Source organism: Thalia democratica, chromosome 4 (assembly GCF_965202585.1).
Source record: "Thalia democratica chromosome 4, ktThaDemo2.hap1.1, whole genome shotgun sequence".
NCBI classification, from domain to species: Eukaryota; Metazoa; Chordata; class Thaliacea; order Salpida; family Salpidae; genus Thalia; species Thalia democratica.
In genome coordinates this window covers 22,250,177-22,272,958 of record NC_139168.1, presented here as the reverse complement: position 1 = coordinate 22,272,958, position 22,782 = coordinate 22,250,177, and the positions used below count along the sequence as shown (strand labels likewise).

Sequence of the window (22,782 nt, the reverse complement as noted above, 5' to 3'; positions counted from 1 at the left end):
TTTTTGTTTCAAATACCGAATTATTTTTGTATATTTTGATATACTTGAAAAAAAATTAACAGAAAACAAAATAGTATACTTACTAACTAGTTATTATAAAATGTATTAAGTAAACCAATAATTGTTTTAAATTCCCTTGGGTGTGATTTTGGCTATCACGACGCAGTATTGGTCAAGGGAGCGAAAAATTAAATGGGTGATCCACTAGTCAAAGGGCGATACTATATAAAGGGGGCAATTTTGAAAACAAATGGACGATTGAGAAAATGAGAAAATGGTAAATCTTGGCCTAAGACAACTAAATTCGTTCGAACGTTTTTAAAAATGTATATAACAAGCTTTTGTAATTAAGTGTAAATTGATTTTAAGCTGTCAGTACAAAGTTTGAATATCATTATATGTTTCCTTTGCTCGAGTTTTATATGTTAAAAAATAAATACAAGTTTAAAATTGTGGTAGATTGTCAGTTTTACCTTGTTTTAAAATTTTACATTATTTTTACTGTTTTAGTTCTGAAGAAGCCGTAACTTTGTTGCATATCTGGTAAATGTAAGTTTTTCTGAATGTTTAAAAATAATAAAAAAATTTAATGAAGTGTAAAAAAAAAGTGTACTATGTAGGTTTTTTTTTAATAAGTTTTATGGAAAATTTACAGTTATAATCAAAAGTCGTAGCTTTTTTGTTATATGTAAAAAAAAGATGCTTTATAATAAAGTTTTCGATATAGTTATGCATAAAGTACATTGGTTTCTAAAATTCTAGAAAAACAAGCTCTTAAAGTTTTCAACAAACTTTTGCACGGATAGCTTTTCTCTGTCCACATATTTAGACGAAAAGCATTTGCTTACAAAATACTGTACAAAAATGTTTGTTTTTAAATACAAGTTAGTATTGTTTTGAGGAACATATTTAAAAAACTGTCGACTTGAAGTTTAAGATAAAAATAAATGTTTTGCTTAGGAAGCCTTGGTAAACTTGTTTTTGTTTCTTTCACGTTCAGTTTTAAGAAACTTTAGTTATTAAGTTAATATTAAGTTTTAACCCAACATTTTAAAGATGTTGATTAACTTTGATACAATTTTTTTCAATTATTTTCTCTTTTTAACTTTACCTAAACCGTGTTTTTAAACTCAACTGTTTTTATAATGTTAAAAGAATAAAAAAAGATTTTAATACCCAATTGGTATTTTAAAAAACTACTTGGTATTTAACTATAACTGCATAATTATTGTGATGATCAATAAATAATATAATATGATATTGTTGTTAAACTTTAATTAAGTTTTAGTTTTAATGTTTTAATTCATTTTAACTTAGAATAAATTTGCAGGTAAGAAAAACAAAAGCCAAAACTAAAGAAACTTTAATTTTCTAATCACAGACAATAAAAGAATGATATGTATATTTAGTAACATATATCTAGTTTCAATTTTAATTAAAATTTATAACAATAAAAAAAAATGTTTATATTTCATGGTAATTATATTGTTAAAATTAAAAGAAATAGTTTTATAAACATATAAAAGTAAACTTTTTTTTTTCTAAATTCATAAAAAACCTTAATTGAAATAAGTCAGTTAAAATTTAAAAAAAATAGTTTGACTTACAAGATCCTCAAGTTTTGTTTTTTTTTTTTTATATTTAGATTAACAATTTAGATTTAAGAAAGCTTAGCAACAAAAATTTAGCAACATTTTGTAAAACTTAACATATGAAAACGTTTTTGTTGGTATCTAAAGTAATGTTAATCTTGTTAAAAGTAATGTTTAATATTTTTTGTTCTTTAGCAATTAGCATTTATGGATCTAAAAAATAAAAAAAGAACTCTTTAACTAAAAAAATCAAGAAAAAAAACAATGCAGTTATATATTTTATTTTTGTTTTAGAACTTATTGAACAAACTTCTTAAATTACAAGGTTTATCTAAAACTATACATTTTGTTAACAATGCTTCTTACTTAGCTATATGATGTTATAGTGTAGCGGTTTATAATTTGTTGAAGCTTTTTCTAGATTATGACTTATTTACGGTTAGAATCTTACTTGTATAAAAATCGTTTTTTTACTAATTTTTATGATTTAAAACGTTACATAAGTACTGAAAACCAAGCAAATGTTTAATTTAGTTTTACTAAATTACTAGTATGGCTAGACAAGAATAAGTCATTAAATACAGAATAAAGTTCTTTTTGTCCCCTCAAAATATTGTGCAAAGACAAACAGATTTATTAAAATAGTTTTTTAAAGTAAGTTGTGTTTTCTGTTAACTAGGGTCGTTGAAATGTGTAGATTAAAGGGTTCGTTCTTATGTTTGGTAAAGTTGAGTTTAAGTAATAATTTTAACAAAAAAATATAAAGTCTAGTGCTAGCATGGTCTATTGCAGCTGTGTAAAAGTTTTCTTATATGTTGTTATTATATATCTTACACTTTTTTGCTACTTTTTTTAATCAGTTTGTTTTGATTTGGAATGTTTGATTTATTTATTTAATAAAAAAACAACATTATTAGTTTATATCCAAAAGATTATTCTGAAATTATCAGTAACGAAAATCATCATATAACACTAAAGCAAAAAAATTTCAAGCTCATCAAAAACTACTATAAGTTACTTTTTTTTGTATCTATAGTGTACACATTTTATTTTCTATGGCAATGTACATCTTTGATTTCTTTTTAATTTCGCGCCTTATGAAAGTAAAACACGTTTTGGCTTCAAACGATTTTGGGGTTAAGGTCAAATATTCCATTCAGCAATGCTTAGTTGTAAAATCTGCAGTTATGCAAAATAGTAAAGTGATAAAAATACTGATGCAATCCTACAAAGCTTTATGATGTAATAATCTGACAATTAAATTATAACTGTTAATTAAACGCCAGTTTACATATCATACTTTGTTATATCGAAATTAAGTTTTCAAACAGTTTTTATTGTCATAATATTATGACTATATTATGACTGTATTGTAAAAATGACATATTGACTGTTTAGTAATTAATAATGCCTAATTTGTCATATAAATTCTAAACATATACAGTTATTTAAAGACTTATTAATCTTAGCTGAATTTTATGAAAAAATGAAAACAAACTGAAGATACTCAAATTCTAAATTTAAGTAATTTGATTTTTTTTTGAAATACTGCTTGAAAAAAAAAATAATAAAAAACAATCATTTTTGATACTTGATACGTAAACTATTTCAGTTTGTTTTATTTTTAGTTAAACTATGGCTTCCCATTTAAGTTCTAATGGGGATCACTGTGCTACCAATGGAGTTATCAGGAACAAGGTATGTTTAACATTATGAAATTTTGCACTTCTAACATTGTAGATTTAAAAAAACTATGTTGAATTAATAAAAAGTTCTTAAATTAAAAATTTTGTTACTAAAACACTAGTAAGTTTATTTAAGAAATTTTTTTTTAATCTTAAATTAATTTACACTTTATGAGCTTAATTAAAAAATTATAAACATTGCTAATTGTCTTTTAAAAGTTTTTTTTTTTTGACAATATAGTTGAGCCTTTTCATAATGTGTACCCAATCTTCAAACTAAATTGAAATACTTCAATTTGTTAAATTGCTTAAGATTTAGTAATATAATTAAATATAAGTTAATTACAAAGGTGAAAGTGGTGCTTGGCAGCCAATGGGGAGACGAAGGAAAGGGGAAAATTGTTGATCTCCTAGCAACCAAGGCTGATGTTGTTTGCAGGGTTCAAGTTAGTTTTAACTATTGTTTATTTATGTATTAGTAATTTGAATGACAAATTTTTGATTACCTAGCAACAAAATTGGAATTATGCTGAGTTCAGATAGTATTTAAATATTTTCATTTAAGTTTAATATACTTAGATAAAGTACCACTGCAACTTGCAAATTGGTTTCATGCTGCCTTAGTTAAATGTTAAACAAGCAAAAAATATCAGTTGTTAGTATTATACAGGTTATCAGCACATATTTAGATATCAAAGTATGTAATGTTATAGGTAAAAAAAGTAATCTCTATCTATATTATTAGACCTTTATAAAGTTTTATGATTTGTTTTTATTGATAAATCTTTTTTGTAAAAATATTTTGCGGACTACAGTTTATTCAGACATTATAAGTAAAGAATAAATGTTTATAACTCACTGCTGAATTTAAAGTTCATGCATCCAGTAATAATACAGGGTGGCCAAAAAACCTGTAATCCTGGAAAAACCTGGAGTTTGACAATTTAGGCTAAAATAACCGTGAATAAAAAAAATAAAAATAAAAAGCCTAGAAAAACCTGGAATTATAAACAATTTTTACATAAGTAGTGAAATTTCGAAATACTCATAAAGTCTATCATATAGACAAAAATTTTATGGCATCATCAAATTTTTTTTATCAAAAAACGCTTGTTAAGTAGCTTTACAGTATCTTTTCAATGTTGTTATACTATTTTGCACAAATTTTAATTTTAAGCTTAATTTTAAACTTAAAATTGACTCTAAAACATGTTATTTCATAAACCTGGAAGAAATTCAGAAAAGCTGAGAGAAATTTCTAAAAAACTAGTGGCCACCCTGAATGATAGTGCCACACCAAACAATCAAAATTGTACAAATCCACAGTTAATTTTTCAATTGACCAACTTAAAATAAGTTATTAGTTTATAAGTCTTTATTAAAAGGAACTAAAATAATAATAAATATACTAAAATTTTCATAAATATATATATGTACAGTATTTTTGCCTAAGATAAGGCTATAAGCCAAAAACTAGTTTTTAAAGTTAAAGTCATAATTACTGTATAAATTAACATAGTTTTAGTAATAAATTTTAAAATATCTTTAATATTCAATATACAAATTTCTAATACTATATGTACAGCAACTTTGCTAAAAATAAAGTTGTTATATAACTGTTCTCTAATAAGAAATTAATTGATTTAAGTTTTCAAATAAATTATATTATTTATCTTTTAAAATAAAGTCTTGGACAACCCTATGTCTATAAACATTGTAAAAATATAGTTCTTCACTTTTATTTCTTTCCAACAAACATAATGATTATTTTATGTTTGTATTACTATTCATTCATATAAGAAATTTAAAGCTGTAATAAGGGGTAACTATTTCTTGTTGAAAAATGTCAATACATTTAAATATGAAAGAAGAACATTAAAACACAAAAGTATTTAATTGTGAAGTATAAATAATGCATGTTGTACAAACAAAATAAATGTGCATTTTCTGTGCATCAGATTTACTAGGACTTATTTGTTTGAATGGAACGTATTGTTGACATGCTGCCGTTATTATCAAAATAAAATATACATTTTGAAAGAAAAACAAAATTAAAAAATAACTTGTTAAAAATAATAATTAAAGTTTAGAGGTTAGTCCATGCAATAGTGACACATGTATGAATGATATAACCAAATTTAAATTAGTATGAACTAAAACATAACAATTTACATCATGACTTATATTTTATTTCCAGATATGCACTAACACAGCTACAAATAAAAATAAAAATTATTATATTTGAACCAAAATTTATACTTTTGAATGAGTAAAAAAAGACATTATGTAGTGATAAGTTATAAGAAATATAACTCATGTTTGCATACAAAGCAAAAAAGTCTTTCATCAAGTAACAAAAAAACAAGTTTTTTACAAATGAATATAAACTTATAGAATAACAGATTCTTTAAATTAATTGTATATTTTCATTTAAATCTCTTACTAAGGCAATCATTTATACTTTAACTTAAAACTATCAAAGGTACCACACAGTTTTGAATGGCAATAAAAAGGTACTTAACATTAATTAAATTATAAATCTTAAATCCTATTCCTAATCTTAATCTTTTATCAGGGTGGCAACAATGCGGGCCACACAGTTGTCATTGGTGAAAAGAAATATGACTTCCACCTGTTACCATCAGGAATCATCAGCAAGACATGTTTGAACGTCATTGGTAACGGTGTGGTGGTAAACCTGCCTGAATTGCTGAAGGAGGCGCAAAAGAACGAAGATAAAGGTAAGATTTATTAAATATACTCATAATCTGATCCTAGGATATTTACTGGATAAGAATGAATACAATTTGTATTTAAAGCAACTTGAAATAGTAGTTTACAATTATTATCAAGTTTTTGTTGTCAACCTGCTTGAATTTTTGAAGGAAGCATAGAAAATAAAGAAGAAAATAGTATTAATGTTGGTGTCTATTTTACTAAAAGTATTTTTAGCTTAGAGATTCGGTAAGATAATTTGTTTGTTGAATTTACTTATAGTCTAATGCAGGGGTTGGCAAACTGCAACCCGCAGACCGCATTAAAAATACTCTCAGCTAATTTAATATAATTTTGTTTTCAAAAAAAAAGTTATTTTTAAAGGATAATCTATGGCATAACTTTTTTTTATTCAAAAAATTAGTTTAAAACATGTTTTTGTAAGCACATTAAAAATGTTCCTTTTTTGGCCTACCACCCCTGGTCTAAGATATTAGTATAATAGATAAGTTATTTACTGAAAAAAAAGCTCAAAGTTTATGTTAAAAGCAGTTAATATTAGTTGTATATAGTCAGTTTTTATCTTGTTGTTGTCAATTTTCCCTAATTGTTGGAAAACTAAAAAAATGATAAAAGTAGAATTGAATCAAAACTTAAAAATTAGTCTTTTGAAATCATTTTTAAATGTTAAAATGTTATACAAGACCAGTTGTGTAAACAACTCTAGTTTGTCAGTAATTAGGTTTTATTTAGTATTAAGCAGTGCCATGATTTAAATATTCAAGTAGAAAATATTTTGAAAAAGAGGGGTTATTAGAAATGTTTTGCTCTATTTTCAAATTATATGCTTCAAATCATGTAGAGTTTCAATACTTTTTATTTAACTACGATGAAATAATTTACATGCATTTAAATTATAAGTTTTACATTTTCAAACATTAGTTTTAATTGTATAAATATAGTAGTGTTTTATTGTTTTAGTGAAACTAAAAAAAAAGTACATTAATTTTTTAAATTTAATAAATAATACTATTAGAAATTTATGTAAATAAGATAATCAGTTAAAATTTTGAAAACTAGATAATTAACAAAACTTGTAATAGAATATAATTCTGAATTAGTTTAGTTTTAACTAAAACTACTTAAAGCAGTTTTAGGTAATTAGAAACAATGATTGTTAATTAAAAATTATTAAAATTTGCTAGTGTTGGTAATTAGTAAATAGTTGGTTATGTTATTACCAAAAACTTAAAAATAATCAGTTTTTTATTGTGTATAATTTTTTAGTTTAAAATTTAAAAACACTTACAAAATAAAAACTAAGAATTGCCATTTGGAACTCTACTATTTTGTACTTAATTTTTTTAATTACATAGTGTTTTTAATTAGTTTTAATTAAAACAAATTGAACTGTTTTTTTTTGGTAATCTTATTGTTAATATTATTATTATTGTAGAAATTTTAATTATGTAAGTTTGTTTAAGTTAAGTTAAATAAAAACATAACCCGAGACACATTAATAACAAGGAAATGAGCACAAAAGAAAACATGTTGCTTTAATCAAACAATGATCTATAAATACCATTATAAAGGAGTTTGTTGTTATAAGTTGTAAAGAGAATTTTAGTGATAAAGAAAGACCGACTTTCATTGTTACAAAAATGTTGTGCAATGTATCCACAAAGCTCACCGGTAAATATACAAAACAATGATAAGGTTACGACATTTCAAATTAAACTTTTTCAGGGGTCATTCCCAAAATAATAATTTGAAATTGAAAAACTAAAAGTGTACCATAAGATCCAAATTAAGATAATCAAGAAACTTTATGTTATATTTATTTAATAGTTTTTAAACTAATATAAATCATTTACACATGATGACAACTGCAAATTCTGTAAAAATGTTTTTATTTTTATAGAAATACTTTAGTTCTTTATATCTGTTAAAGCTGTGACAATTTACAAGCATAAATCTTAACTAAATAACCAACTTCCTAAGAAAAGGTGATGGATAAAAATTAACACTTTAAACAACCAATTTTTTATAAATTTAACTTTTCTTGATTTAAAACCTTATAAGTTTGATTATATAGTTGTATTTACCCTGATATATATGTTTTTTAATTATTAGTAAACGTCTAAGTATTATTCAAGTTGAAACTAATAAAAGTTTAAAATTATCGTTAATAACTTACAAATTTAACAATAAAGTTATAAATGAGTAAAATATTATTTTTAAAAATAAAATAGTGATCTAACAAAACTTACTATATATATATTATAGTGCTTATAATAAGTGCTTTTTGTTTTAAATTGAACTGGCTGATGATTAAAGCTTTATGAAACATATGTACCAGTATTTTTTAAAACGTACTTTTCCAATAAATTAATATAATATATTATGTATATATATACTATATATCAGTGGCGTAGCGTGGTACTTTGGTCAGGAGGTGCGCAAACGTTTTTCTCAAAAAACCTCTAAATTAAAACTTTTGTAACTAGCTATAAAAAAACTTTTTATAAGTAATACAATTGAAATAAATTTATGAAGTAAAATAAGTTCGTAAACTGTTTTTAAAAATATTTATATAATACAAAATTAAACAATTAAATAAAAGTATAAATTTCATTAGAATTACTTATACTTGCAAAAATGTAAACTTACTAAATAAAAATTGTTTTTATAACTTATAGTAAACTTTATATCTTTAAGAATTAATATGTTCAATAAAACGAAAGTATCTGTTTTATTTACGAAAAAATATCAATCTCTTTAATATACAATACAACATAGATAACAACACCTCATTGCACATAATTTTAATAAAGTTACACAGAAGTTAAAATAGACCAACTTTATAACTGTTATTACAGTTTATTACAACTTTGTAAAATAGTTAAAAGTGTACTTTTTAAATTTAATTCACTTGATTGTATTTGTTTAAAATAAAAATCACAAACAAAGTTTATTTCTCATAGGCTGACACGCTTATCTTGTATGTTTACAAAAATAAAGTTCAGAAAACTAGCAGTAGTCTTAACAATGTAGCATAAAAAAAATTTGTAAAATTGTTTAATTTTTCTTTAAGCGTGACGTAGTTTTGTAAACTTTTTTGTAGAAAAATAATCTGCCATAAGGTTATACTACAGCGGTGCGCTATATTGATTGCGTACTGTTTGAGTCTTAAATTCTTATGAAGTTAATGAACTTATAAAATTTTTCCTTATGGAGTTTTTCATCAACATCGGTGCGCATTTGCAATTATGCACCGAATCAGTATATTGAGTAATAACATGTACTTTCCTAACTTGTCACTAATTGGTATTCAAAATTTCGTTTAACTTTTTGAATACTAGATAAACATAGTTAAAAAAAGGCAAATTAAGCAGAAAAAATAAACTATAAAGGATAAAGATATTACATTCTTTTTTTTACATTTTTCTTTTTTTGGGTGGCACGCATGCGCCAGTGTCCCTCCCCACGCTACGCCCCTGCTATATATATAATATATACTATAAAAAGGTTTATTTAAAGATGCAAAACTCGAAGGACTCGAGTTTTGTGAATAGTCACGAAACTCGAGTTCTTTGAGTTTTGCATCTTTAAATAAACCTTTTTGATAATAAAGCCCTCAAGGTGGGCTCAGTGTGAAAAATTTAATTTATTAAGTTAAATAACTTAATTCTAATATATATTATATATATAATATATACTATATATATAATATACATTTATGATAAACATTTAAAGATTGAAAACTGTAATTAATATTATAATATATATTAGTAACTATAGTTACAAAGAAAACAACAGACAAATCAAAGAAATGACAAAAAAAACATAAATTTCTATTTTAGTTAAACAATGACTTGTAAGTTTTTACACAAAAGACTTAAGTTATGTCAAGTAGTTAAATAGAATTGAAAGGGTAAAAAGATGCCGAACGTTTTGTAAAAGTACAACTTAAATAAAGCAAACAACTTTGAGCACACTGGCTTTTCAAATGAACAAAAGTGGTTAAATTTCAAGTTGATTAATTAAAAAAGTTTTAAATGCAATCCAGTTTTTAATAAAGTTTAGGTTTAAATAAAAAATCAATAAGTACTTTTTAAGAGAATAAAGTATATAAAATGCTTATTTTTGTAATATGTAAATACAATATGTGTTTCATGTTTTAGAAGTTGTATAAAAAGTAAAGTGTAAATACACATAAAATTTTATATCTTGTTCAAAAATAAAATGCTGTTAAAGAAATTAAAATTAACATTTTACATGTTCGAATGGCAAATTTGTTTAATGAATTTGTTTACCACAATAGTATATAACTGTTATTTAGCCAGACTTATAAACTATATTATACAACACCTAATGAAATTTCTGGACAACAGCCAACAGTTTAATATTGTTATATAAATTCAATTAACACTGAGGTTGATATAGATTACCCTGTCAAATACACAACGAACAAACAATTATAACTTTTAGATATGTGGTTTCGTTTTTAGTTTTATGCTTTATCATGTTTAGTTTACTTGTAAAATTAGTATATTTCAATAAAAGTTTTAAATATTAGTACTTACAATTAGTTGACTACTGAGATGAAAATTTAAAATGAAAATAGATAATAAATATTCTAAATTTTTGTTTCTAAAATTACTTTTAAGAGTTCATATGATTGAATTAAATATTGAATTCCTAATTTTATTACTTAAAACTCTTGTTTTTTAAAGTGTTTGTTAAAAAAACTTTAAAAATGAAATGAGATGGGTAATAATAAAAATAAGTTTTCTGATCTTTATTAAAACTATAATTTAATGAATATTTTAAGACTATAAGCTTCTATATTTGTTTTACACTTAAACTTAATTTAAGAAAATATAAAAATATTTTATACTCAAATTTAACTACTGCAGAAAATATAATATAAAACCAGAATTTAATTTTAGTAGTTTGAAAAAATATTTTTAACTGATTTATCTTCAGAGTGAAGCCTGCTATTAAAATAAATTACAAAATATTTAACTTGTACATTTATCCTCATAAGTTTGAAAATGAGAGCTGTAAGTTTTAACATCAAACCAAAAGTATGAAAATATAATTACTTATAAATAAAATTTTAACACCCATAGTTTTTGTATTTCGATTGTTTTACATAGTGCAGAAAAACCTTGATTTTGGTATTTGAAATAAACGTACCCACGAGTGCACATAAATCTACAGACTGTATAATTAGTATATGGCCTGTTTATATAGAATTAAAGAACATACAAAACCTACAAATAGCGCAGTTTTTTCACATATAGAACAATGTAGAATCTGTCAGAATCATAATGATATTTTTAATTGTTTTGAGGTAATTAAATTTTGTAAAAATAGAAATATTTTACTTGCAGTAGAGGCTATTATGATTAAAAAACTTAAACCTAAACTTAATCAACATCTAGGTCCTGATAAAGGATCTAGAATTACAATTAACATTTTTAAATAGTCCATTTTTGTTCTAATTATCTTTTTTAGTTTTTATGATTAATTTGATTAGTTTTATATTGATTGCTTCTTTAGTTTACTCGTATTGTGTTTGATTAATTAGTTTTTGTGAGTATTTATTTTGTTTTGACAAGGAAATTAGTTAAATTTTGAAAGCATTGCTCAATAAACCGTTTAAATGAAAAAAGTTTTGTTATTAGCAATTAATTGGTACATAAAATCATATTGACATTTATGTTAATATAATTTCCTTTAGGACTGACTTGGTGGAAACAGAACCTTGTGATATCGGACAGAGCCCATTTGGTTTTCAATTTTCATCAGGAAATTGATGCTGCATTGGAAAACATGAAGGGTGGAAAAAAGTTGGTTGAATTTTATAATGTTTGTTTTGTAAACATATTGCTATAAAAAATGCACAAGTTTTACTGTGGGAAAATTTAAAACAATTATACTTGAATTTTTATAACAGAACCAAAAAACTTGTACGTAAACCATATTTTAGGTAATTAAAACTAGAAGTTGCACAAAAGTCCAGCTAAGTAAACTCTTAATAATATTTATGATAAAATACCGTGACCACATTTTGATTTTTGAATTAATATGTACTTGTTAGATTAGGAACCACCAAGAAGGGAATTGGCCCGACCTACTCCACCAAATGCGGAAGAATCAACCTCAGAGTTCACGATCTGATGGGAGACTATGACGTATTCCAGAGCAAGTTGGTTTTTGTTTACTTTATATTTATGATATTATTAATTTAAATTCAGAGTCCATGATCTGATTGGGAATTGTGATGTATTTCAATTAAAATATTTAAGTTGATTCATATGCACATTTTTAAAACTATTTTTTTTCATCTTTGAAAATATCAAGTTATTTTTTTGCATATAATAGGATTTTATGATGCAGTTTGTTATGTTGAAAGTATGTTGAATACTAAAAGTTTAGTTGCTTGTAAAAAACGCATGTTTTATTTGAATTTAGTTTAAATATACAACTATGATTCAATTTTTCTGTTCATTATAAATCAAATCATATCACCAAAAAATTTACTCCCACATCATTTGATATCTATGGTATAACTAAAAATTCATGATTTTGATACATTTTAGACTGAAATCCCTGGTCCACGTGTTAAGCCAGCAATACCCAGCAGTAGAGTTCAAATATGAGGAATTGTGTGAAGAGTACAAACAAATTAGAGAAATTATCAGGCCCATGGTTAGATTTAAAGTTTAATCAGATAGAGATAAATAGTTTGTTTTTGTTGAATATCAAAAATTTTGTTATATGAAAATAAAATTTAAATAACTAAAAAAAAATTTAAAGTTTGTCATTCAAAGTTTTAACTAAAACTAATATTAAAAAAATTTTTTGATTGAAAAAATATTATGTAATCCTAAAATGTTCAGCGAGTCATTTTATTTACATCTGATTTGAAAAATGTTTAATTTATGACATTAATTAAAGAAAGTTTAAGATGATTAATTTAAAAAAAATATTAAGTTTTAAACCTGAGCACTAATTTTTCATACTTTATATATATACTGTAATGTGTATATACTTTAAATTACTAATAGAAAGCATTGTTTATTATAATGTTTTTTAATATATTTTTAATATAATGAGTAATGTTTCTACAGTTAGTCATTAAAGTTCCCATTGTATTTTTGCTTTTAGTAAAACTTTCAAGCTTAGTAAAACTTGGTATTTCATTATAAACTTTACAGAGCCAAATTACTAAAATTAACCTTAATTTGCAAATAAAATTAAAATAGGCGCGTAGGTTGAACTTAAGCTTAACTTAGAAGTTTATTGTTAAAAATAATTTATATTAAGAACTTACTTTACCACGTAAACATGTTTATTTTACTCTAAGTTTGTCAAAAGCAATTGCCAAATAATTTAGAGAAACAAAAAAGGTTATTCCACAGCTGTTGGACTATTTTTAATTTTGTTATTGATAAAAATGCCATCTGTTTATTTTGTAATACAAGGTCAAAACATATGTACTACGTGATAGAAAATGCATTAATTTTTAAAAATTTTGTTAAAAACTTATCTACATTATAGTTTTTTGTTGTGGAATAGATAAGCAATATAAATACGAGTCAAAAAAGTTGTGGTCAAGTATAAAAAAACATTTTCAATGTTTTTTGGAGCTTAGAATTATATTTTTAACAAATAAAGATATAAAAAATATTGTGAAGCTATCTGTCAAATTTTGTCTTTAAAATTTTAAACCAGCACTTTCTCTCAATTAAAGCTTATTTTATTCTATATTTTACATAAAAAATTAAACTTCATAGATTATTCAACTAAAAAAGCTATGTAAAATAACGATTTTAATTTTGAATTTACGTCGAAAGTTTTATTATTTTTGTTCCAAAAACATGCTTTTCAATATAAGACAAGTGTTGAAATTGAGATCATATCAAAGTTTTTCTCCGTCAGAGTGACATTATATTTACTACTGCCATCGTTTTTTTAGAAAAAAATACAGTTTATATTAAAAAATGTTTAAATATTAAAAATAATTGCATTTTAGGTGTATTATGTTGTCCAGCACCCCCTATCACTTAATCACTAATAATCTCATGAATATTTTTGACAATAAATAAAACTGTTTTATCAGGTAGTAGAAACAGTCAAGCTCATATGTATTATCAACTTAACTCAAATAATTACATAAGTGATTTAAAAATTAAACTATACCCTTAATGAACTGAAATAAATATATATTATTAGGTAAAAGATATAGGCAATTTTATGTATTAGCAACTTCAATTTACAATTATACAATATAATAGACAAAAATTAGTTAATAAATATAATTAAAACTAAAGTAAATTAAAGTTATAATAACAGGTAAAAGACACAGTCCATCTCATGTACGAACAACTTCATTCGACTGATCACAAAGAAATTTTAATCGAAGGAGCAAATGCCAATATGCTGGATATTGATTTCGGTTTGTTTGTTTATGTATATTTAATTTGAGTATGTTAGGCTTATAAAAGTACAAGAGGCAGATTTATTAAAAAACTTGCTATAAATGTTATCAAAGCAATGATTGCAGTTTGTTTATATAATCAAGTTTTACGAAATATCAGTTAAATAGATCACTTTTCAATGATCTTTATGTAAGTATATTTATATAATATTTGACAGTAAGTAATTATAATTTTAGAAATTTTAAAATATATTTATTGAAATATTCAAATATAATTTTTGAAATTTTAGAAATTTAAAATTGTATTTATTGAAATATACCAAATCAGTTGGGATTCTTAGATAACGTATTCTTAAATAAGTGCTAAAGTATTCCCAATAGACTTAATAAATATTCCATACAAAACAATTTTTTACTCAATAAGCTGTCATTTTTACACACACAGTTCATTAAACTATTACGAAAGACCGTATTTTATGTTCATGTAAATATAATAAACATTCTAATACTATTGTCATTTAAAAATAGCAAGTGAATATTCCCGATAGAATTGATTTCCATTCCTATCAAAACAAGTTTTTGTATGATAAACTGTCATCGTAGCATGTATAGTGCATTAAATTATTTTGAAACATCGTATACTTTTGCAGCTTTCGTCTAAAAGTCTTATGCTAATCTAACGTTTTCCAATATTTGTAAAGTCAGAATAATAATTTGTGAGCTTCTTGTTTTTTGGCTGATGTTAGAAAAAATCTAAAGAGAGATTATAAAACTTTTTTTAAGGTTTGCATATCATAATAATGAAACTAAATATAAAGATAACTTAAAAATAATTCTTTTAAAAAACTACAATTTTTTATGGATTAGTTGTCTTTAATTGTTCCTCATCACAATATGTTGTGATTTCTACCCTCTCAAAAACTAATGCCTCTTGTCACAAGATAAAACCTGCAATATTCATGTAGACTGCAAGTTTTGTTTTGTGCAACAAAAACCCTGCTACTTTTTTAACAACTAACCACTCTCCGATATAAATGTTTTAAAAATCATTGAATATTGAGTTCAGTAGTTCGTGGTGTCTGAAACTTTACTGGTCTTCCTAATATGCTGAAATAATCAATTTAAAAGTGTTTCCGTGTAATGTTATATGATTGACAAATACTTATGGGCGTTTTACGTGATTATCCACGAAAATCAATATAAACAAATGCGGTGTTCATTTAATCGATACCACCGATGCACATCGATTTTCCTGTAACGTGTTATGACGTCACAAAAGCATTGGAAAACATTCCGTGACGTCATGTACACACCCATGATGGCGTCCAATGAAAGATAAGTAACTGAGCGCCAATTTATTGATGCCTTTTGGCAAGTTTACAAAGTTTGCTAATAAATAATAAATGTGTTTGACAATATTTAAGAAATAAAATGTCTTCTGAAAAAATAGTTGAGTTTAAACCAGTTGGCTAACAAATATTTCTGTAATATTGTTATTTTGTGAAAGAATTAAAACTTTTTGTAGAAAAAAAAAACCCAATTTATTGATGTCTTTTGGCAAATTTACAAAGTTTTGTGACAATTAATAAATGTTTTTGTCAAAATATAAAAACTATAAGTGTTTTCTTCAAAATTACTTAAAAAAACTAATTTGTCAAATAAGAATATCTGTTGTTGTTATTGATGAAAATATTAATGTTTTGCGATTTTGAAATAAAAGCATTGAGATATAAAAGTATGTTTATGATTATAAGTATTTGATAAATTTACCAGTCAATTTATCATTTAGTCACTTATAAGGTTAACTATCAAAATAACTAATAATGAAAGTAATATGCATTGCAAGAGTCAACTAAAAACTTAATATAACAATTAAAACTTTTTCTAGTGTAATTTAAAAATGTTGATGTAAAAATGTGTTGCAAAATGTTTTAAAAAAACACAGCATTATTTGTACAAGACATTTTTTAAAATTTATGAGACTTTTATACTGACAGAATATCAGTTGAAGTGTTTGCTTACATAAGTCTAGACTTGTTTTTAAGCAGATGTTGCGAACTATTTTATTGTTTTTAATTTAATTATATTTAGTTGTGACTCCCTTATCCAATTTAATGTACAGCATTATTTTCAATTACACTGTAAAAATTTATTTTTATTGATCTAAATTTAACCAAAGAAGTCGGAAACAAAAAACCGTTTTATAACGGGAAAACATGGCACTAAATATAAAAATACTTTATTTGTTTACACAGGTTTAAATTTATATATAGCATGCAAGCGTAGACAACACTCAGTTTACAGTATAAATTGTGCAAAAATAAGTAAAATTTTCCTTTAATAGTTTTCAAACTCATGGCAATAAAATAATTTACTGTAAAAACATCCTTTAGCACATTATAGTCAGATGATTGATTTATTTTGAGTGTTTGAAGTAAATTTTATTAAATTGCTTTTATACATTCTTAATGTAAGAAAATTATGAATTCCTTGTTAAATTATTCATCAATAATCTTTAAGTACCACAACTGTTTTACATGGTGGATAAAAGTTTTAAGAATATCTTATAAAGAGATACTTATTTTAAATTTGAATAATTTGTTTTATAATGCCATATTATTAAACACTAGTTTTAGATAATTGACTGTGAGGAAATTTTAAAAGTAAATGGTAAAAATTTACCTTTTAATTGAGATTAATAAAAAAAATGACACAAAAAAATTATTTTTGCTAAAAGTAAAGTAGTAAAAATTTTAATTACAAAACTGTGCATAGTTAAAAAAAATTAAAGCATGTCTGTAAATAAATTTTACAAAAAATCGAATCCATGAAAAATTAACTGAAATCATGAAAAATGCAATATTTAGTTTTCCTGCTAAGAAATAATCTAATTTAATGTTAAACTGTTGAATAGAATTAAAAAAAAAACAATTTCCAACAAGTAGTTACGCTTATGTGATGTCATAATTAAAATTCCTCTTACCCAATAAATGAATTTTAAAAAATATCATACCAATGGATTAAGTTGTATAACAAGCTTAGATATTGTTCCACAGTTACTTTCTAAACAGACTAAAAAAATTCTATAAAATCATTATCTCACAAACAAGTACTTAGCACAGTACTCTTTCTATAGAAACATATGTTAGTTTAATTAAGAAAAAGTACTGAAAATTTGATTATATATACATATTGATTTAAAAATTATCATTCTCACATCAGGTACTTACCCTTACGTGACATCATCAAACTGCAGCGTGGGAGGGTTGTGCACCGGGTTGGGGGTTCCCCCTTCTTCAGTCGGTGACGTCATCGCAATTGTGAAGGCTTACACCACCAGAGTGGGGGCAGGACCTTTTCCATCTGAACTCACTTGCGTGAGTTGTTACACTTTATTTTTATTTTTCATATAATAATACCTGTGATGATTAACTTTAAACGTGGGTGCTGGACCTTTTACTTCTGAGCTTACTTGTGTGTTAGTTTTATTTTATAAGGGTTTAACTGTGTTAGTATTGAAATATCATAATATTTATTTATATTTTTTATATGTAAAGGTTTTATTGTTATGACGTTATAATTGTTTACACAAACCTTTTCCCTCTGAACTTACTCGCGTTAGTTGTTATAATCTATTTCTTGGTGGTGTTGTTATTTTAAATTTTTATTTAATTGACGTCGACACGACGGGCGTGAGGACTAGATTCTGCAATTAAGAAAAACTGTTGATATTATAACAACAATTTACACACAACAAAAGTTTTTCAAAAAACTTAATATAAAAGATATGAAAAAAATTAAGTAATAAAGAAGATTAAGACCTTAGAAAACTAAAACTAAGCAGCTACAGTTATATGTGGGTTGCATAAGTTTTATTTATGCTTATTTCGCTAAATATTACTTTGGAATGTACGCTTTGTTGGTTGAGTTGAAATGAAAAGAATATTTTAACATAAAATACACAGTTACTTAAACTTTGAAAATTGAATAATCATCATTAAGTTCAATACTGAAATGCCACCAAAAACTTAATTTTGCTTTAATGACAGGATAAAAGCATATGTAAATGTACAGTAAGTATTTTGTAACTAATTGTAATTATAACACCCCCAAATGTAAATTTGAAATTAGTTTAGTAATAAGGTTTTGGTATTAAAAAAATTTAGACCAGGTTTAGAAGGAACAAAAAAACTAAATGTTTTATTACAAATTACGTAATATAAAAGCTAATTTAAGTTTACTAAGAATTTCGCAGTCAATATTATCCAGCTTATGTAAAAATTGTGTAAAAATTCATAAATTTTTTCCAGTCTAAATTTCATTTTCAAGTAGGAAGTTCTATTTATACACGTCAATTCAGTGTACTAGTATTTATAAATAGAATTAACTTGTAGCAAGTGAAATCTTAACAATGCCCTAAGCACCGTTGAAAAGCTTTTGTGAATGTTGAAAGTTATTCAAATGTCGCTGTAGTGTTTTGTTAAGCACTAAATTGCTTTTAAGTTAACTAAATTGCTTTGTAAGTTAACTTAAGCTCAAGTTCAACTACTAAGTCGTCTAAGAATGATGTGTTGAAATATTTTACCACTCAAGTAATTCATCATAAAAATTGAAGCTATTATGTGTTGAAATATTTTATAGCTAAAATATCTCATAAATGATTAAATTGTAATTATTTTGTTGTGAAGTAGTGTATTTTATAATTCAATACTTATGTTTGCAAAACTATCTTTGGTTGTTAAACTTTTTAGTATTTATAGTCTCACATGGCACATAAGAAAAATGGAACGATTTTAGATTTAGCTGGGAAAAGCACCGTCGTTTAAATACAAGATCTATACAACATTTTTCCGTATTAAATTACACGTTATTGATTTTCCGATAAAAAAATATATGCATTCTTATAAGAACTAAACTATTTGTGAAAAATAAATTTTGCACTCTAGTAAACAAGTTACATAACACATTCAGGATTTTTCTAATATTTTACTTGTTCTTTGTCTTTTTCTAACTTTGATTAAAGTCTATAAAATTAAAACAATCTTAGATTTGTAACAAAAACTATTTATTTTTGTTGTTTGTGTAAAAGTGATAGTGTTAAATATAATTAGAAAAGGACTTTTTCACAACACACTTTTTGGCTAGTTTGTTATATTATTGAAACTCGGTCACACTCAGGCTAGTTTGAATATTTTTCCTAGATCTCAGACTAGTCCTTTGGCTTAAAGCATTTTGTTTCTTAAAGTGTTTTGTTTTATCAAGCCGTTTGTTATTGTTATGGTTTTTTAGATATTCAAATATTATTAGATTGATTACCAGTTTTTTTTTCTGCTCGTTTAAGTTTTTTAAAACTCGGGTTGACTTTTTTTTTGCTTATAAGAGTGGTAACCCTGTCATAAATTTGATGCATTTTAAAACTCATGAAATTGGTTATAAAACACATGCGAGCAAAGTGAAAAGTGTAAATTGTAGGGTAATCACCAAAATAGCAACTGTAAACATATTTAATACAGGAGATAGGAGAGAGACTTCAAACGATCGGCCACGAGTACGGAGTTACCACCGGTAGGAAGCGAAGATGCGGTTGGTTGGACTTGATGGTTGTTAAGTACGCTCACGTCATAAACAATTTCAAATGGTCAGTTCAAATGGTTGTTTGATTCAATAAATGGTTTTTATTTATTACTGGTGTAATAGTTTAACTTAATGATTGTTATGTATGCCCTCTTCTCATCAGTAATTTTAAACGGTAGTTTGATATGACAAATGGTTCCAGTTTTATGTTGCGAAATTTTGAGCAAAAAATTGTGCATTAAGTTAAAATTAGCTAGTGTTCAATATGAGTACTCAAGATGCAGATTACTGCACTAAATGTTGTAGAAAAAAAAATAATTGTACTTGCAGCATAGCTCTGACGAAACTTGATATTCTGGACGACTTCGAGACGCTTAAAATTGCCATCGGGTACAAATACAACGGTCAGAACCTACCATTGCTGCCTGGTGAGTTTTATCTGCTATTGATATATTATTTGGTACAAATATAACGGAGAAAGTTTACCATTGCTGCCTTAACACAAAAGTGACAATTAAATGTTTTATTTATTTTTAAAACTTTGGCATAAACTTCTTGTGGACAAAAGCATTACATGGACAAAAGTATCACCAACACATGAGTACTTTAACTAATCTAGCATGTTTAGTTCTTACAGCTTTTTATTTAAATACTTTAAAAATGATACTTTCAAGTTGAAACCAGTCTAACACATAATGTTCCATAGCTTCATTGGACGTTTTATCCAACGTGGAGGTTGAGTACATCGAGGTACCAGGGTGGAAGTCGGAAACCTCAGGAATCAGGAGTTACCGGGACCTTCCTGAAAACGCCAGGAAGTACATCGAGTGCATAGAGAAATACATGCAGGTTCCAGGTGAGGGTGTTTTGATGAAATACAAAATTAATGAATATGTTTAGAAGTTTGTGCTTTTACATGTTTAGAAATTCTGTTTAGAATTTTTGTAAAATATTCGACAAGAGTTCATTTGTATAGAGTAGAAATACGTGTAAAAGTTTTTATTAAAGTTTATTACTACTTTTTAAACTATAACTAAAATAAGAAAACAACTGTCCGGAATTTTTTAAAGCATTGAGTTTTAAAAATAATGCTAATAATTTTGAACTTAACTCTTGAACCTTTTTGTAGTCAAATTCATTGGGGTCGGCCAAGCTCGTGATGACGTCATAGTCCGTTGAAGAACCCCAATATTATGACGTCACAATAACATCGAAAACGACGTCACGATCCTTTTAACAGTGACGAAACAAATATCTCTGGTAGTGACGTCATATAAAGTACAAAATTGCTCCAAGCCTTCTATATAATTAGTTTTACTTTTGCCTTTTTTTACAAAAATTTTATTTGAGGTGCATTTAATCACGACACTACTTATAGACAATTCCAACATTTTTATACTTTTCATTTTTTCTTTTATTTTCAGAATTAAACAATGCACGTTAGAATATATATATATATATATATATACGTATTATAATAATATATACGTATACAAATTTACGGCCATTAGAAAAAAATAAATCTTAAAAATAATACACAATCAGAATTAATATTACACAATTAAGTTCAAAATACACAATAACGCTATTAAAAACACACCAAGCTACTAAAATCAGTCTTTCAAAAGCACACCCTAGTTTTATCAAGTCTTTGTTGTTATTTTTCAATTATTGCAGTTTTAAATACTTTTTAATGTTGTAATATTTGAATGTTCCTTGTTGAATAAATAATGATCTTTACTTTTCAATACTTTTTGAACTTCAACTTACAGTTTTATATGTACACTTATTGTTTTATAAATCAGTTACTTAAAATTTCTTAAGTAGTTCAAATTTAGTAAAGTTCTTCTAGAGCACGGTTTCACAAACTTTCTTTTTATAAGGCCCCCTTTCATATGAGATTAAAAAAGCTACTACCCCCTCCAACAAGATTTCACAAATAACTTCCCTTAAATACACTTTGAGAAACTCTGTTCTAGAGCAAAATTTAGTACACAAGAATAATTATTTTAAAATAATTGTTTACACGTAGACATAAGAAAATATTTTTTGAGAAATTCAAGGTTGTAATAGTGTAAAGATTCAAAGTTAATGTTTACAGGGTTGCCAAAAAACTTGGAATTTGCTAATTTATTCTAAAAACTTACTTTGTTTGAAACACATCACAATTCCCAATCAGATCATGAACTGGCAAGTCAAACTATTAATATTAAAAAGTAAACAAAAACAAACTTGCTCTGGAATACGTCATAGTCTCCAATCAGATCGTGGACTCTCAGGTTGATTCTTCCGCATTTGGTAGAGTAGGTTGGACCAATTCCCTTCTTGGTGGTTCCTAATCTATAAAGTAAATAAAAATTTAAAAAATAAAAATGTGGTTACTGAATTTTATCATATAAACTCTTAAAAGTAAAGCTAAGTAAACTTCTAATTAATTTATATTTTTAATATCCTAAATTAATTTAAAACAGAGTTTATATACAACTTTAAAAGGTTTATGTATAAGTTGTTTGGTTCTTTTAATAAAAGTTCATATATAAATATTTTAAATTTTTCCAGAGTAAAACTTGTGCAGTTTTTAGTAATAGTTGAGGAAAGTTTAGATTTGACAAAAAAAATCTACCATATAGATATTTTTTTTTGTCATAATCAATTTTTATTTGTTAAAAAATACATTCGAAGTAGCTTTACAGCATCTTTTAATGTTTTTTTACTTTTTAATACAGTTTTTTACCTTAAACTTAACTTTATACAAAAAATAGAC

General features: G+C 25.1%; 1 protein-coding gene across 1 annotated transcript; it reads left to right on the top strand.

The window, feature by feature from the left end:
• The first annotated feature begins 3,202 nt into the window (after window positions 1–3,202).
• On the top strand, window positions 3,203–21,685 carry LOC145834719 (adenylosuccinate synthetase isozyme 1 A-like). Its single transcript, XM_082942222.1, has 12 exons — window positions 3,203–3,290; window positions 3,628–3,723; window positions 5,853–6,018; window positions 11,742–11,850; window positions 12,102–12,209; window positions 12,604–12,712; window positions 14,360–14,462; window positions 17,667–17,821; window positions 19,958–20,082; window positions 20,349–20,446; window positions 20,725–20,874; window positions 21,148–21,685. The coding sequence occupies exons 1-12, from the start codon at window positions 3,228–3,230 to the stop codon at window positions 21,195–21,197; spliced, it is 1,332 nt and encodes a 443-aa protein (XP_082798348.1). The 5' UTR covers window positions 3,203–3,227; the 3' UTR covers window positions 21,198–21,685.
• Window positions 21,686–22,782: the final 1,097 nt, after the last annotated feature.

Coding starts and splice junctions, on each gene's coding strand:
- LOC145834719 (XM_082942222.1), top strand. CDS start 3,228: ATGGCTTCCCATTTAAGTTCTAATGGGGATCACTGTGCTACCAATGGA. Junction 11,851..12,101: donor AACATGAAGGGTGGAAAAAA/GTTGGTTGAATT, acceptor TGTACTTGTTAG/ATTAGGAACCACCAAGAAGG. Junction 20,447..20,724: donor GAACCTACCATTGCTGCCTG/GTGAGTTTTATC, acceptor AATGTTCCATAG/CTTCATTGGACGTTTTATCC.